Raw genomic sequence first — 17,764 nt, 5'->3', positions numbered from 1 at the left:
TTTTAATCCATTTAATGGGTGCCATGTTAATTTTAGATTGTTCTATTTTTTTAATCAAAATGTCATACAGTACCAAGTCAAATTGCAGAAGTCTATTACATGAAAACTATTACCTTTATCAACCAAACTTGTAATCTCTTAAAAAAATCAAGTTAATTTGACATGATCTATTTTCCATAAATCCATGTTGATTTGCATTAATTACATTACCCTCCTTTAGTTCTTTATTAACTGAGTCCCATATCAGCTGCTTCATTATCCTGCCAGGATCAAGGTCAGACTTTCAGGTCTATAATTACCCAGGTCATCCCATTTACCCTTTTTAAAAATTGGCACAACATTAACTATCGTCAAGTCTTCTGGAACTTCCTCAGTGTTCCAAGACTTATTGAAAATGAACATTAATGGTCCAGTGAGTTCCTCTTCCAGGTCTTTTAAAACTCTGGAATGCAATATCATCTACTCTGAGCTCCTGTATAACACAGGCCATAAAATTTCACCCAGATGTCCCTTTTTTCAGCCCAAAAACTTATGTTTGACTAAAAGCATATCTTCAAGAAAGGCACCCAGTCATGATTTCAAGACTTCAAATATGCAGAATCTACCATGTCCTTCCATAGTTTGTTCCAATAGTTAATCACCCTCACTGTTAAACTTTAAAAAAAAAAAAAAAGCCAAATTTGTCACCAATTTTTGACCAGCTCTCTTTAGAGGATTATGCAAATTATGACCAACTGCTGGAGTCTGTGGAGAGTTGCACTATGATAGTAACTTACTTGACTTGCAAACATGATTGAGAATGAGAAACTTATTTAAATTTACAAAGAAAAAAAATGACTATAATACAATAGCAATACAAGTTTAGTTTCCACTACAGAGAGATGCGTTTTCCCCAGTGAAAGCCAACAGGGTGCAGCTGGAATGATGTTCTTCTCCACTCTGCATGGTATTTAAACAGCAAGCTCATGTTTTGGATACTATCCCTTTAAATGGAAGATTAGAATATTAGAAACGGATTGTTACATGTCATATGGGAGTGGGGCTGTTGGATAGCACTAAGGAAAGTGTCATGTGATCAGGATGGGGGTGGTCATGCCTAGTGGTTGGAGCACAAGTCAGGCCTAGTGGTTACAACAGGAATCAGAGCCCAGGTGAGAGTCAGAGGCCAAAGGTCACAGTCAGAGGCGGGAGCCAGAGGCCAGATGACGAAGCCAAGGGTCCCAGCCAAAGTCAGTGACTAGGATCTAAGCCAAAGGTCAGAATCAGGTTATTTGCAGCGAGGCAAGTCTGGGGCCAGAGCAGGTGCTATCACAACCCTGGGCAAATGCTTTGAATGACTGCTGGACTTAAGAGACAGTCTGCTGACTCTGCCATCCTAGCCAAGCAGGCAGCCTACTTCAGGCCAGCTGCACTCATTAGGTTGCCCAGAGAGGTTGGCTCTCCTGCAGGGTTAGATTCCCGACAGAGCAGTCTCAGAAAGGTTGTCTTCAAGAGGAGACCCCATGTGGAGACGGGGCAAACAGAGTCAGGGAAGATAAATTAACAGGAAGCTGGGTAAACATGTGAGAAGAACAGGGAAAGGGATGTGAACATGACTTGGAGAAAGAAAAAGGGATAGAACTGCAAAATTGGGGAGAAAATGAAAGTAGCCAAGAAAAAAAGTGAGAAACCTGCCTGAACTAGGGTGACCATATTTCACTAAAGTGAAAAAGGGACACTGGGTAAGCAGTGACACCAGGTGGCTTGCGCCAGCCCGAACCACGTGGCGTCACCGCTCGCCCGAGCTCCACTGTGTGGGGCTGACAGTTCCAGTCCCCCCGGCTGACAACCCAAGCCACCTGGTGTTGTCACTCGCCTGAGCTGACATCATGACTTTTCTGGCAAAACTGGGCATTTGTCCCATTTGCTTTTGCCCGAACGTTCCTCCGTGCCCCCCGTAGGGCAAGAGCAAGTGGGACAAATGCCCAGTTTTGCCAAAAAAGTCGTGAGATCCAGGACAGAGCTTAAAAAGAGGACTGTCCTGGCCAAAACAGGACATATGGTCCCTGTAGCCTGGATGGAAACGAAACCTGCCTCCTGGTTACTGTCTCTCTGCACTGATGAAAGCCTTTGAAATGTTTGTATTATGCCTGGTCTGTCTTTTGCTTAAATTAAAGTGTCTCAGGCTCCTTTGGTAGCTGCTTGGGCTTCTCTCCCTCCAAAACTCACAGGGGAAACACCACAATACAACCTGAAGTTGAAAGAAAGCAGAACTGTCAGCTTCTTCCATTCATGTGCATCTGAAACCATTCCACCCTTCTATCCTCACACATAGGAAACATCACAAGTTTCATCTCCTAAAGTCTTCCCTCCTTACATGTTTTCCCTCCCAAAGGAGAGAATGGAGTCCACAAATAAGTTTCTTATTTCTCCAGTTCACAAATGACTATCTGTAAGGCCATAGTGAATCAGTCCTGAGTAAGTTAAATGGTCTAAGGGTGATTATACTAATTCTGGTGATTTTAAGTGACATGGTGCATGGATTCCAGCTTACAATGGCAACTATCTGAACAGGACTCCAGGTCATCCTAGGTGAGGGACATTTGCAAATCTCATAATCCTCTGCTTGTAAATACATATGATCAGGCTAAGGCAGGTATATAATAGGATATCAAGTGTTCCCCACTAAGCAAGATCAGTTTCAGCTTCTGAAAAACCCAAACATACTCTGTTTTATGAATATGATATCATCAGTTGGGCTGCTGTCCTTATGTGACCACGGGTTAGGGTGACCAGATGTCCTGATTTTATAGAGACAGTCCCGATTTTTGGGACTTTTTCTTATATAGGCTCCTATTACCCCCTCTACCCCGTCCCGATTTTTCACACTTGCTTTACCCTATCACAGGTAAAGGTACAGCATCAAGCTCTGTGGAGGTAACCAACTGTGGCCCAAGCCCTGAAATGTTGTTCTACAGGGCCATGGTTGTGTATTTTTTGTTGTTGAATTGGGACTCACCTCCATGAATACCCAGATTGAAGAGCCCCCATAAAGCACTGCTCTAGCTTTGAAAATACACATCTGTGGTTCCATATACATAAAATATATACTACAGACACTAAATGAAGCATACAATAAAATATTCGAAGGAGAATCTTCAATTTAGGTGAGATTCATTAATATATTAGAAGAAATGTTATACTGGTGTGAGCAGGTGCCGTTCTCAACCGACTCTACAAATCCAGCCCCTGCGGAAGGTAATGTTCAAATTCATCCCTTTCCTGCAATTTAATTTTATTAACAAAGACTGATAGCAACAATAAGATAAAGATCAGTTCATGCCTTCTACCCAGGCTGGACTGTCCCCAGGGTTGCTCCCTATAACTGCTGAGCCCACACCTTAGAACATCTCTCTCCCATAGTGCCATACGCAAATAGAGTAATGAGCCAAGAAGTCAAAATAACTTTTTAAATACCCTTTCCCAGTAGGATCAACACCCTGTTCAAAGGGCAGAGAGCTTCAAGCAAATACTGTTGTGTTACAATTGGGTTTTGTAATTCTGTAATTCTAATACTACTAATTTATATCTATAAACAAGGAGATTTCAGCAGGGATCTGAGGTCAAGAGGTATTTTTTTAAAAAATGATTGATGGCCTTGCTAATCAGGTACACTTGAAAAGTAACCTGAAGAACTCTAAAGTTTGTGTTGAAATGGTTCTTGCTGATGTGTATTGAAGGGTGGAGGGAGGAGATTTGAGTGGGAAGAGTAAGAAAAGTTACCTATTGTAGTACACGTTTTTTATAAATTTACTTCTGTTATAAGTAATGACATTATTTATCTACATGGCTAAAAAAGTGTTTGTAGTAAAAGAATTATTTTTCAAGTAGCTATGGTGGTAGCCCTTAAACTTGACAATGGACTTAAATGCAAAATATTAGCAGCTAGATAGCTTTGGCATTGGAAGTGTTTCCTATAGTGAGAATATGGATGCACAAGGGAATGTGAAATGATCATTATTTTAATATTATTTGTATTATTGGAGTGCTTAGGAGTCCCGTTCATAGACAAGGACCCATTCTGCTAGGTGCTGTACAAACACAGATCAAAAAGACAGTCCCTGCCCCTGAAGAACTTGCAAACTATGTTTATAAGACAAGAAACAACAGATGGAGAAAACAAACAGACCAACTGGGGAGTACAAAGAAACAATGAGACAATACTGGTCACTGTGATAGTATGGTCTCAGCACACCATTAGCCTAATCATTGTCAAAATGTTTGCAGGTTTCAGTTTTAAGGATTGATTAGAATGAGTTGGTTTTGAGGAGGTTTATGGGGAGCTCCTCCCAAGTGTCTGGGTCAGCACAGGAGGAAGCACAAAGGTGGTTGCTTAAAAATTTAACAACTGCATGATGGAGGCTGACATCATGGGCCAACCAGAGGTGGCAGTCAACCTTTTGATACTGAATGAGATGACAGGTAGGGTGAGAATAGGGCCTTGAAAGTGAGGACAAGTAACCAGAGCCATGCAAAGGAGGGTTCATACAGCCCCTGTGGAATAAGGCCTGGACCCATAAAGGGCCCTGTTTTTATGCTACTTGCTCTTTTCTTCAGTCATGGGTCGCTAGCCTTCTCTGTAACTGCTCCCTTCACTTGACCTCAATTGACCTAATCTGTATTCCTGAACTCTGGGTCATTATTTTCACTTGATATAAGTCTGAGTTTCATAGTGATATTATGACCTTTCACCTGATTTCTCTCAGAATTTTGGTTACACCTTCTACTTGCTACCACAGTCATTCCAAACCTAGTAATTCATTTGTTGGAGAATTCTTATAGTCAACCATAATTTCCTCCATGAATACCTACAAACACAAGAGTGGTGCTCAAAAGCACAAGCTGCAGCAGGCCTATGAAAAAGATCAGAAAAGTGGGCTTGGTCTGCAAAGTTTCTTGAAACGTGTGAAGTTTGGCCACGTACATGGTGAACAGTCTGACGATGGTTCTGCTACTTGCGCTTCTGAGCCGTCCTTAGCTAGTGAGGACGTTGAGTTGGGTTTGTCAGGCTTGTTGGGTGCTGGAGTCTGATTCCAACACAGAACTTGGCACTGATTCTGAGTCTATGATTCTGGGACAGAAAGTTGCCTGTTGGTTGCTAATGCAATTGTTATGGTTGGGGGCACTGAAACTGGTTTGATTATTGAAAGTGTGGGGTGGAATTTTTGCCACATTTTTTTTTTGGGGGGGGTGGTAGAAAATGGTCCTGTTGTTAATTTAGAACAAGGCTTTTCACCTAGCAAACACAAAGAAAGGCAAGTATTAAAGCATGGTTCTTTGCCAAAACTCCTAGTGGGGAGTTACTCCAGGAGTCATGGTAGAAGCACAGTTTGACTCGTGCTTCCCTGTTCTGTTTCATTTATTTGTTTTTCCAGTCAAATTCCTCTGCAAACCATAAAACTGGGTTTAGAAACTTTTTCCACTTTAGCGCACGAGTATGCCAATGTGAACATTCAAAAGACATGTGGAGGCAAACACTCGCTGCTGCAATGGTTATTTACAAATTGTTCTATTTTTTGGAATTGTTCAAAGATGGTAAATCCTGTTTTTGGCTTTCTGTTAGTTTTGGGGATGTGTAGAGAAAGCATTGTAAGGTAGTGAACTTAAAGAATTAGAGTTAGTTACCTTAAGATTGTTTAATGAAATATGTGTTGTAAAGACAGCCCCTGACTAGAAAGTAGAAGGAAGGCCTTGAAAATAATAACTTATAAAGCCAGAAGGAATAAAGTAGGGAGAATATCTGGTTGAAAGAATAACTAAATGAGAAGGGAAATTTCTAAAAAAGAAGGCCTCTGACCACTACAGATGACTACAGATTGTTTAAATTACAACAGAGAGAATATGTCTTAAAATAAGCCAACATGGCCCTTACCAAACCACGCACGAGTCTTAAAGCCTATGTGAAGCCAGGTGAGATGGAAAAACTGGGAGGAGCAAAAAGGAAGGGAGGAAAGGCTTTGGGAACAAAGGAGGTTGTAAATCTTATCTGAATTAAGACATGGTTTTTAGCTAAAGTCAGTACTTGGCAATGACATCACTTGTTTGTTAAGAGGTATAAAAAAAGTAAACTCTTAAAGGGTTCATTGCTAATACTTGTCTGACCACACTGTAAGTATCTTGATCAAATGCCTATAAATGTTCTGTTAATCTATTGGGTGTTGTAAATTGCTTATTATTTAGGTTTTTAGGAATGTTTAGAGCAATTGAACAAATGCCATTTGGGCTTTGGATTTAATAAAATAATTTATATTAAATTAGTGTTTGGTGGTTTCCCATATTAATATTAATTTCAAAAATTAATAATTCCAACAAGCATATTAGCATTACATTAAAATGCCAAATCATGACAAGATGGTTAGCAAGGTTTGTTCCACGTAAGAATCAGGTTGAGTGTGTTCTTGATGCTTTAGACAAGATCAACGCTTCACACGCTCTTATGCCAGAATTAAGTCGGAAGTTGATAGCTTGCCAACAAACATTTCAGAGTTTTCATTCCTTATTTTGGCTGAGACATGGTATACTCTCTGTCCAAAAGTTAACGTTGTGAGCAAAAAATTTCTGAGTCCAGACCGTGATATTAAAACATTTACTGCAGTTGACTTGGTGGCCTTTGAGATGCTTTGTTGGAATTATGGTCTTCTGGGTTCATTTCATGTAAGAAAACTGCTACTTCACAGAATGAGATTCATAGATTCCAAAGCCAGAAGTGACCGTTGTGGTCATCTGACCTCCTGTACAACACAGGCCACAAAACTTCCCCAAAATGATTCCTACAGCATGTTAGTGAAACACCCCACTTTTACTCCTGAGAGAATTCTGTGCCAAAAAATAAAAATTCTGCACAGTATTTTAAAAGTCCGCAAAATTAATTTGTCAATAAATAAATGTGGAGGCTCCAGCATAGCAGTGGGGTGCACAGGCCACTTGCTGCATGGAGGTGGGAGATCATCCTGCAGCCACCATCCCCTCCCCACAAGGATATGGACTCAGTGGTGAGGCTGCCCCAGAAACACCCCAGGGCCCGGCCCTCTGCGCCAGGTGCCACCAGGTGTTGGCAGGCTCAGCCCAACAGGATCCAAGTGTGGAGGGGCTTAGTGTGGGGGGATCCAGGTGTGGGGTAAGAGGGTTTTGTGTGGGGCAATATGGGTGTGGGCAGCTCCATGGGGGATCTGGTTACCCAGGGGCTCATTGCAGGGGTAATGGGACTCTGCAGGGTAGTCCAGGTGAAGGTGGTTGGGGCTAAGGTGCTGGGGTGTGGGCCTTGGTGGGGTGGTGCCAGTTGCAGCTCGTTGGGACTCAGTGGAGTGATGGGTCTGGGTGGGGGGGGGAGGGAGAGCTCATTGAAGTGGTCCAGGTTCAGGGGGGTGGGGCTCATCAGGGTGGGGGTTTGATGAGCCTGCTTAATGGGGCAGCCCAAGCTGCTGCTGCTGAGGGGATGCCACATGCTGGGTTCCTGAGCCCCCTGCCCGCCATCTCCTTCTCTTTCCTATCCCCTCCCCCTTTCTCTCCCCATTGGGACCCTGCCCCATTCTCTTCCCCTTCCTCTCCCCACTGTCCCCTGCCTTTCTCTAAAAATCACAAAATATTCAGGTGGCTTTCAGTCTCAAGAGATCAGTCACTTATCCCAGATGAATTTGTAACTTAGATCTCACACCAAAGACAACACGTGTAGCCAATCCTGTAATAAACTGACTAAAGGTTTATTAACCAGGAAAAAGAAATAAGAGTTATTTACAGAATCAAGCAAGCATATACACATAAATGAATTTACTATCTATGGTTCCTACCGATGACAGAGATGTCGTAGTCTGTCATTTCAAAATATCTTTCAGGGCAGACCCAGGGGTAACCCCTGGAGATCTCTGACTTAGTTTAGTGTCTCTGGCCCTGTGAGATAACCATTTCTTCTTATGAGCATCTTTACATCATCTTCTCCCCAAGTTCAACTGATGGAACGAGGGCTCCTGCATGCAACTTCTTCATGGGTAGATGCGGCAATCAACAAAGCTTTTTGTGATAGATGGCCCATTAAGTCTTGATAGTCCTTCTTGATGAGTGGGGAGAACCACTTTCCTGTCTGAGTTCACAAGTGCAGAGCAGGCATCTTTACTATTATAAAACAAACTTATGTTACCTTGCAGCATGGAATACAGACATTACAGGTGAGATTAACGCATGCAGTAACTTATAACTATTTTATAGACTCTAATCACTAACTGCGTTCTCTATTCCCTATTTTGAACAAAACTAACATACGGGTGAGCTGGTTTGGTTTCCAGCTATGACTTTATCATAGCTAATGCCTACAGTCTTGGCCAGAGCTCATACTTCGTTTACCAGCATCACACTGTGAACAAGTCACCCCTTAACCGTCTCTTTGTTAAGCTAAATACACTGACCTCCTTGAGTCTCTAATTATCAGGCACTTTTTCTAATCCTTTAATCATTCTCGTGATTCTTTGTCCTATTTTTCAACATCCTTTTTTAATTTTGGACACCAAAACTGGACACGGTATTCCAGCAGCTGTTGCACCAGTGCCAAATGCCAAGGTAAAATAACCTCTCTACTCCTACACAAGATTCCCGTATTTATGCATTCAAGGATTGCTTTAGCCCTTTTGGCCACAGAGTTGTACTGAGAGCTCAGGATCAGCTGATTACCTACCACAACCCCCAAATCTTTTTCAGAGTCACTGCTTCCTAGGATAGAGTCCCCCATCCCCTAAATATAGCCTACGTTCTTTGTTCCCAGTGGTATACATTTGCATTTAGCCATATTAAGATGTATATTGTTTGCTTGCACTCAACTTACTAGGCAGGTCATTTTATATCAGTGACCTGATCTCTTCATTATTTACCACTACCCCAATATTTGTGTCATCTGAAAACTTTATCAGTGATGATTTTACATGTTCTTCCAGGTCATTAATAAAAATGCTACATAGCATAGAGCCAAGAACACATCCTTGCAGGACCCTACTAGAAACACACCTGTTTGATGATTCCCCATTTACATTTTGAGACCTACCAGTTAGCCAACTTTCAATCCATTTAATATATGCCTTGTTAATTTTATATCTTACTAGGTTTTTTTTTAATCAAAATGTCATGCAGTACCAAGTCAAATGCTGTACAGAAGTCTAAGTATATGGCATTAAATTTGTGATCTCATAAAAAAAAGATATCAGGTTACTTTGAGCTATTTTCCATAAACCCACGTTGACTGGCATTAATTATATTACCCTCCTTTTCATTAATCAAGTCTCATAGCAGCTGCTCTATTATTTTGCCCAGGATCAATGTCAGACTAACAGGCCTATAATTGCCCAGGTCATCCCATTTACCCTTTTTAGATATTGGCACAACATTATCTTTCTTCTAGTCGACTGGAACTTTCCTGGTGTTCCAAGACTTATTGAAAATCAACATTAATGGTCCAGTGAACTCCTCAGACACCTCTTTTAAAGTTGCTGGATGTACGTTATCCAAAGCTGCTGATTTTAAAATGTTTAACTTTAGTAGCTGCTATTTAACATCCTCCTGCAACACTTGTGGAACTGAAAGAGTATTATGATATGGCTACATCTGTTTTTTCCCCAAATATAGAACAGAAATATTTATTGAACATTTCTGTCTATTCTGCATTATTATTGATAATTCTACCATTTCCATCTAGTAATGGACCAATACCATCGTCAGGATGCTTTTTGTTCCTAATATACTTTAAAAACTTCTTCGTATTGTCCTTAAATCTGTTAGCCATAGGTTTCTCATTGTAACCCTTTGCTTCCTTTATCAATTTTCCACAATTCATTGCTTCTGAATTATATTTAATTACTGTCAACTTCCCCTTTCTTCCATTTGTTGCATTATTTTTTTTATAGCTGCCTTCACTTCGTTCTAAACCAGATTGATTTAAAAAAAATGGCCTTCCTCAATTGTGGGATTGTGTTTTGGGGCAGCTAGTAAAGTTTTCTTAAACAATTACCATTCACATTTTTCTTATTAAATTCTTCCTCCCAGTTGGTTTGGCTGATAATTGTTTTCAAACATTTAGCAATATCCATGCAGCTCAAAGAGAAATTATCTCAAAGGAGGAGAGTAATGCTATGTAAACTTGCAAAAGATGGAAGGTCATCCAATCTTGAAAAAGCTTGTGAATGCAAGGTTTTCAACTCCGTAATAGACACAATATTAACACAGTTGGAGAATAGGATTCATAAGTACGATAGAGTCAGAGGAAGGTTTGCTTTTTTTCATGGGCAAGAAACTTAAAAGTATCAGGAGTGAAGATTAAAGAAGCACACACAAAATTCACCAAGCAGCTATCCTGAGGATGTAAACTCTGGAGTATTGAGAACAAGATTGAGCTTTTCACCAGTTTTTGCAAGTGAATTTTTAAGGATGACTTGAAAATGAAGGCACCCGTTGATCTCCTTAGCTACATTCACAAAAGGTCTTTAGATGCAAGAAACAACACTGTATAATTTTGTGGTCTTCCTGTAACTGTAGCTGCTAATGAAAGGAGATTCAGCAAGGTAAAACTAAGCAAGAGCATCCACGGGGCAGAAAAAGGTTAAATGATCTGGCAGTTACTTCAATAGAACTTGGAAGCAAGGCAGATTGACTGGAATGAGTAATTAATGAGATTACTTCAGAGAAGGCTAGGAAGGTCCATTTGTAAAAGTTCTTAGTGGTGATTGCATTTCTTGAGTTTTTTTAAGAGAGTGGGGGCAGATTTGGGTTCTGGGAACCCTCGCCTGGAGTCAAGCACTTAAGTTGTTTTTTGCAAGAAATGCTGGAGGAGAAACTTCCTTTATAACTTTAGCCCTGTGGCTGAAGCACTCACTCAAGATACTAGAGACCTCAGTTCAATTCTTCACTTCTACCTAATGAGAAAAGGGATTTGAACAAAGGTCTCCTATCTCTTGGGACGGTGCTCTAGCCACTAGGCTATTCGGATGTGGGACTCTCGCCTGTTGAAGGTGTTTCACTCTTGATTGTGTGTTCTGTTCTCCAGCTCCGACTTACATTGCATGGTTCCCTTTAATGGCTGACAACCACTTGAATTGTTTGGACAAATGTGAGAGACAGATAAACGGTACACCCACCAACACTTGTATGCCAACTGTCTATTATTGCATTAGAAACTATAATGAAAGCAAATGTAATAATAAACTTTACTTTTTTTCTTTTTTGCAGTATTCAATAATATGCCTCTAAATAGGGTGGATTTACCAAGGCTCTTGTACTGGGAATGAACAAAAAACACTGTTTGTGCTAGGAAAAAACTGAAGAGGGTGCATATACTAGCCCAACAAAAGTGCAGGAAAACTGCTTGTTCTTTCCATCCATGCGGAAAGAACAATTGGTCCTCTTCTGGTTCTATACTGAGTCAACATCCCAATGCAGGTCAAAGGCCCAGAATGAGGAAGAAAAAAAATAATGCAAGAATTTTTTTTATGTGAGGTTAATTTCCTATCATAGCCCTCATCCTGCAACCATTCATACACACTAGGCTTTGTCTACACTAGGACTTCTGTCAACAAAATATTTGTCGGTCAGGGGTGTCAAAAAAACACACCCTTGACCAATGTAAGTTTCACTGAGAAAAGCACCGGTGTGGACAGTGCTATGTTGGCACAAGACTTCTCTCACTGCTCCTTGGGGGTGGTTAATAGAGCAGCTACACAGGAGTTGCCCTTTGGGACGAATGCCACTGGAAAAATACCAGAATATTAACCAGGGTGTTTCATTTACTTTTGAGAGAGGACTGTGTGAGAGTTGTGAAACTTGTCGGAGGGCTCAAGGAAAATGGCCATAACTATGTTTAGAACGAAAGTTGGCGCACAGCTTACGTGAACGGCTGAAAATACTGTTACGAGCTGGGTGAAGCCTTGTTATAGATTGAGTTAAAAACTTGTTCAAACTGATCTGTGAACGTGCTCTTCATTTAAGATAGTAAGAGTAGGTTAAGGGCCTATAACTCAAACATGTGGGCATGGGGGGGAGGGAAAGAGAACACACAGCCAGACACCAATTGACAGACAAGAACAGAGCAAGAGGCAGAAGTAGACAGCAAGAAAGCCAAACAGTAACTGGTGAGTAGTGTGACACTGGGAAAAGCAAGACAAAGAGAGCTTTGGAGTCTGTTGGCTACAGAGGCTTGAGTCTGTATAAGCTACAAAACTGCTCCTTTTGTTCTTAGTTCCTCCTGTGCGCTGAGAAGCAGGACTTTATAGTTCCTTGTAAATAAATACAGATGCATCAAAGTGAATATCAGACTTAATCAATTTCTGCTTTAAAGTGGAGCATCCCTGGGGTCCTGAAATTTTACTAGTGGCTCAGGTCAAAAAGGAGCAACATCGCTCTCCAAGTGTACAGTTAGTATTGCTACTGTTGGAGTAAACCTCATTATGGTTGAGCACAAAAGCAACCAAATGATACCCAGACCCCAATGCAGTATCTCAGCAGCCAGCCCGCATGGGCAGAGACTCAGACTTTCTGGACACAGCCTGGAAAGGCTTGTTCTAGGTATTCCGCATTTGAAATAAAAAGGTGCTGGGATACTCGGGGGAAACTCGCAGCTAGTCCGCATGCCCCAGGTACACGCACCACCCCGGCGGGCTCCCGGGACACACGAGTCCGAGCACAGACAGACACCCAGCGCCGCACTCTAAGGACACGCGGACTCCGGGCACAGGCAGCCCCACCCCGGGCCGCTCTCCAGCCAGCCACACACATGCTCAGGCGACCGAACCTCTGCTGGGGCCGCTCCCCGCGCACGTGTTCGCAGGCGGCTCCGGAGCCCTTTCTCTGTGCCAGCCCCGATGCCTCCTCCCCTAGCAGCAGAGCCGCGGCCGCCCTGACCTGACCCAAGCCGGGGGAGGAGGCGGAGGAAGGGAGCTCCAGCCCGGCCTCCTCGCCGTCACAATAAGCGCTGGGCCGCCCCAACAATCAGCGCCTGCTCATGCTCGGGGTGGGGGCTTTCCTCCTCTCCCAGTCCTGCCCCGGCCCCGGCACCGGCTCCACCATCCAATCGCTCGGCGGGGAGGGCGGGGCTGCAGCTGCCTTCGCCGCCGCCTGCGGCTCTTTCTGGAGTGGGAAGCGATGGAACAAAAGAAGCGCTGAGCGCGGCGGCGGCAGCAGCGCCCAGGCCGCGCCCGGTGCCCCCTGCCCCGCGTCACTCGGTGTCCCCGGCAGCGGCATGGAGGGGACGCTGCCCCTCTAGGCTCCGCGGCGGCGGCAGTAGGACCCGGACCTAGCCGAGCCCCCCGCCCCCGGCCATGCCGAGCGGCAGTGCCGCCGCCGCCGCCTGCCCCCAGGAGGAGCCCCCCGAGGCCCAGCGTCTGCCCCCGCCGCCGCCGCTGCTGCTGCTCCAGCAGCCGGACGCTCTGCTCCTGCGGGAGTGCCTGGCCGGGCTGGGCCTCCACGATCACGGCCTAGCGGGCAGCGGGGAGGCGGCCGCCCGGCAGCAGGCCCGGGAGCGGCTGGCGGGGCTGCCCCCGCTGCCTGATCCGGCGCGGGAGCCGGGGCCCGACGGGGCGGAGGAGGTCGAGGACGAAGGGGACCTGGAGCTGGAGGAGGAGCTGCTGGCGGAGGAGGAGGAGGAGGACCCGGCCTCGCTGCTGCTCTCCTCGTCCTCCTCTTCCTCGCCCTCGCAGCTGCCGCCGGGGGGGCCGCCGCCGCCTCACCCGCTGCTGCCCGGGCTCGGCTCCGTGCTGCTCTCCCCCGCCGCCGCCTTCGATGCCCCGGAGCCGGCGGTGGCCGGGGTGCTGTACGGGGCGGACGATCCCCAGGGCATGATGGCGGCGATGCTGTCCCACGCCTACGGTGGCGGCCTAGGCGGGGGGCCGGCGGCGGCCCCGGCTCTGAACGGGGAGCAGGCGGCGCTGCTGCGGAGGAAGAGCGTCAACACCACCGAGTGTGTCCCGGTGCCCAGCTCCGAGCATGTGGCCGAGATCGTCGGCCGTCAGGGTGAGTCCCGCCCGGGCGAAGGGGAGTCGGGACCTGGGGCGAGTCGTGCCCGAGGAGAGGGGGACGGGGCCTAGGCGAGGCCAGCAGGAGATGCGGGGCTGAGGCCTTCCCGCTTGGTAGGATGGAGGGGCCGGGGAGGCCCCGGGCCCGGCCGTGCGAGAGAAGGCCTGGCTGAGCCTCGCAGGTGAGGCTCTGGCTCCACAGGGGCAGGGAGGCCCCGGGGAGGTGCCTGGGACTGAGAAGTTGGGGAGGGCTCGGGCCGGCTCCCTGGGGTGGGGTGATCCCGGGGGAGCCCCCGGAGGGTGTTAGCCATGGGTAGAGGTGTGGCCAGCCTGGCAGGTGACCGTGGGCGGATGTTACAAGGGGGGCTGGGGACTCTGGGCCTGCGGTGGGAGGGGGCACCCCAGCGAGGTGAATGCCCATATGAGGATCTGTTAAGGTGTGGGGGGCTTTCCACGGAAGATGGCTGGCGACCAGCCCCTGAAGAGGGGACCTGTGTTGCTGTGAACCTTGGCCAGGAGACTTGGTATCCCCAGAGGCGAAGCAGGGTGAGGGTTGAGCCTTGCCAGGAGAATAGGCACTAGCATGCCGGATGGGTGAGCTGAGCTCTGCGGGGACTGGGCCAAGTTCCTGCCGGGAGTTGGGTGGGATGAGCTCCCTGAGGGGTGAGCACTAGGTTGGTAAGGCAAGTTCTGCCAGGGTGATGGGCAGTAGTGCCTGGGCTGGGGAAACTTGCAGAATGCCAGAGCCACAACAATCACTGGCTGAGGCAAGGTGGTGGTGAGTATTTATACTAAAAAGGGTAGGACTCTGGGAAGGTGAAATTTACCAGTCAAGTGGCCTGAAGCCTGGGTGCACCAATGGGGCAGGATGGCAGAACTGAGCTGGCGCAGGACAGCTCTGGTAAAATGGGAAACTGGAGTCTGTTTAACAGACTGAGGTTACTAACTAGACATGGAGGGGTAGAGTATAGCTTATTTCCAGAGAAAGGGGATGCTGGACAACCGCTGGAGCATAAACCAGCACAAGCCACTGTAGGGAGGCAGAGGTACGGTTGTGAAGGGGTAGCGCTGTAATCTCTTCTGGGCAGGCTGTTAGAATCAAAGACTGCTTGGGTAAACTTGATAAGGTTTTTTTCAGTTTTAGTAGCTGCAGCTATTCAGGTTTGCATAATGGCATGAAAGAGCTGAATGAATGCCTCTCTTCATTCTCAGTCAGTGGGGTAAATTCTCCAACCAGTCCCTTAAACTAACTCTCCCAGTCTTTGATTTAGTTGGGGATTGGCCGTGCTTTGAGCACGGGAGTGGACTAGATGACCTCCTGAGGTCCCTTCCAACCCATATATTCTATGAGTCTATCTTTTTGTTTGGGGATACAATAACGGGGCTCGGGGTTGGTGGGAACAGGCCTTTGCATGTAATAAAATGTGAGACTGGAATGGACTGGGAAGCCTGCATAAAGAGCTGAGTGCAAGAATAGTTCAGGCTCATACATTTAGTGGTGATTACTTGTTTGTGTGTGTGAAACTTTTTAAGCCATAAATTTCAATATAATCTGCTTGAGGTCAAATAGTTTGTTTTACTTTCAGTGTGGTGGTTTTTTAAAAAAAAAATACAATTTGTGGTAAAATTGAGTTTGAAATTTACTAACTTTAGGCCAATTTCTGCAAACACATGCATGAGTGTAGTCTCATTGGCTTCTTTGGGTATGTGAATGAAGATTGTCACTTGCCTGAATGTTTCCAGAATAGCATGTTTAGTCCTTTTATTATGACAAACTTCCATTCATGCTCATTCAGACAAATAAGATGATGAGACTTCCACGTGAGCAAACTTAACGGGGAATAAATGTGTGTTATTTCTCTTGTTGCTATTTTTAACTGTCGCTTGTTTGACTAAGTGTTCTTGCCCTCACACTCCAGTTTTTGCTTCCTGTTGATCTTACTGCAAAGTCACATGTTTGTTTTTCAAATCATGCTTTCATGATAAAGTCATGCTTGTGATGTCACAGATTCAGTAGTGTCACTTTCTTGTGGTATCAGTGTGGGAGAGAAAGATGGGGGTGTTTAAGATCATTTCATGCACAAGTGTTTCTGGTAAGAAAATTAAAAGCATTTTTTTTAACTTGTAAAGGAGGAGGGCCTAAATGATCAAACATGGTTGCCTAAAGTTAGGTGCCTAGACAAAACACACTGTTCCCTTTCCCTTTTTGTATTACGTTGTTTACATTTTCTAGTTGAGTCAAATGGTGAGTTAAACTACACAGTCCATGGTGTTTCCTCAAAACAAAGTTAACTAAATAGTAAAAATAATTGATACGAAATAAGTGGAGCTAACAAGATGCATTCTAAACACAGTTCATTCACTGGGTGTACTTTTTTCCCCCATCCTTTGTCTGTTATCTGTTTGGACTGTAAGCTGCTCAGGTCAAGGATTTTCTCTTTATTTGTTCGTGAAAAGCCTATACACAAGTACCTTTTTTTATTTAATCATTTCTGTGGTATAAATAATTGAAGTGTTCATTTAACAAACTTCAAAATCAAACGTTTACAGATTATTAGAGTAGGAATATGCCCCTTGATTCCCCATGCAATAGGGTTGACTACACAGGTCTGAGATTTTCTTTAAAAGCGTGTCCATGAAAGCAACAAATTTCAGTATTCAGAAGAGAAAATGCTTTTCCAGGAAATAAACACAAGTGAGTAAAGACTTGGTCACGCGTAATGGAAAACAGAATTGAAAAATGTTGTTGTTTTCTGTATTTCTCTTCCTCTTTCAGAGGATCATAGAAATTAGATGTGAAAGACTCATTAGGTATCCAGTTTATTCTTCACCAGTTTAGGATTGTTCCTTATAGTATATTCTTCAGTACTTTTTCTTGTTTTAAATGACCCACACAATGGAGTTTGCATGAAAACAGGATCTTTGTTCCTGAAGTGTTCATCTGCTCTGCATCCTTTTTATTCCTCAGCTGACATATTTTTTAGTTTGTGATAAAACACTTAGTTGCTGTGGTGAAGACCATGCCAAAAACAGAATGATGGCTTCAGAAGAGGACAAGTAGCAGAAAAGAGAACTCAGGATTTTCATTACTATCTTTTGTTACCAAAAACGCTGTCATAAAAGCATTGCTTTTCTTAAAGATGTATTGCAACTCACTAAAGGAAGTCTGTACTTCAGATAGCTAAACAAATAGCTGGTATAAAAGTGGTATACTTATCAAAGGAATTTTTAAAGTTGTATTTAGAAATACCTGTTACTCTTCTAGTATCTCTGTTTATTGAATAGAACTGTTCTCACACGCAGTCTACACATGTATTGATAGAGCAGTGATCCCAAACTTGATTGGTTCATGTACCACCTTCTTAAAGTGTGTTGAGGTGAATGGATAGGACATCAAGCTCACACACAACAGTTTGGGAACTGCTGCTCTTGATTTTGATGCTAAATTCTGCCTTCCTTGTGTCCATTCCAATATTAGTAAGGACATTGCAACTGCACTGTTGAATGTGATTATCCCATCATATCTCCTGAAAATCTGGTTGCTTTCTGATTTTGAACTAATACAGCTTCTATAACACACTGCATGGGCCTCCTGTTTTTATAATATTTTTGTTTAATAAAAAGAATATTTGTATGCAGTGCTGATGCAATTTAAAGGTGACCCGTGAATGCTCTTACAATGTGTCCTTTTGTTTTGTTTTTTTTGTTTTGTTTTTTTTGGTACTCTATTATGTACAAAGAGGACC

At 44.3% G+C, this 17,764-nt stretch overlaps 1 protein-coding gene and 1 long non-coding RNA gene across 2 annotated transcripts in view; one reads left to right on the top strand and one right to left on the bottom strand.

Moving 5' to 3' along the window:
- Positions 1–7,791: 7,791 nt before the first annotated feature.
- On the bottom strand, positions 7,792–12,953 carry LOC120407944. The gene is made up of 2 exons (XR_005600346.1): positions 12,800–12,953; positions 7,792–8,148 (listed from the first exon to the last, which is right to left on the bottom strand). It is a non-coding gene; the product is annotated as an uncharacterized LOC120407944 (long non-coding RNA).
- A 110-nt stretch (positions 12,954–13,063) lies between these two features.
- Positions 13,064–17,764, top strand: part of MEX3C (mex-3 RNA binding family member C) — a 33,008-nt gene continuing 28,307 nt past the window's right edge. Inside the window, exon 1 of the mRNA XM_039544329.1 lies at positions 13,064–14,016. Within this exon, the coding sequence (XP_039400263.1) occupies positions 13,326–14,016 (691 nt within the window). The 5' untranslated portion in view covers positions 13,064–13,325. The remainder of the gene's footprint in view (positions 14,017–17,764) is intronic.

This window comes from Mauremys reevesii, linkage group 6, assembly GCF_016161935.1.
Source record: "Mauremys reevesii isolate NIE-2019 linkage group 6, ASM1616193v1, whole genome shotgun sequence".
Lineage (NCBI taxonomy): Eukaryota > Metazoa > Chordata > Testudines > Geoemydidae > Mauremys > Mauremys reevesii.
This window is presented reverse-complemented; position numbering and strand designations above follow the sequence as displayed.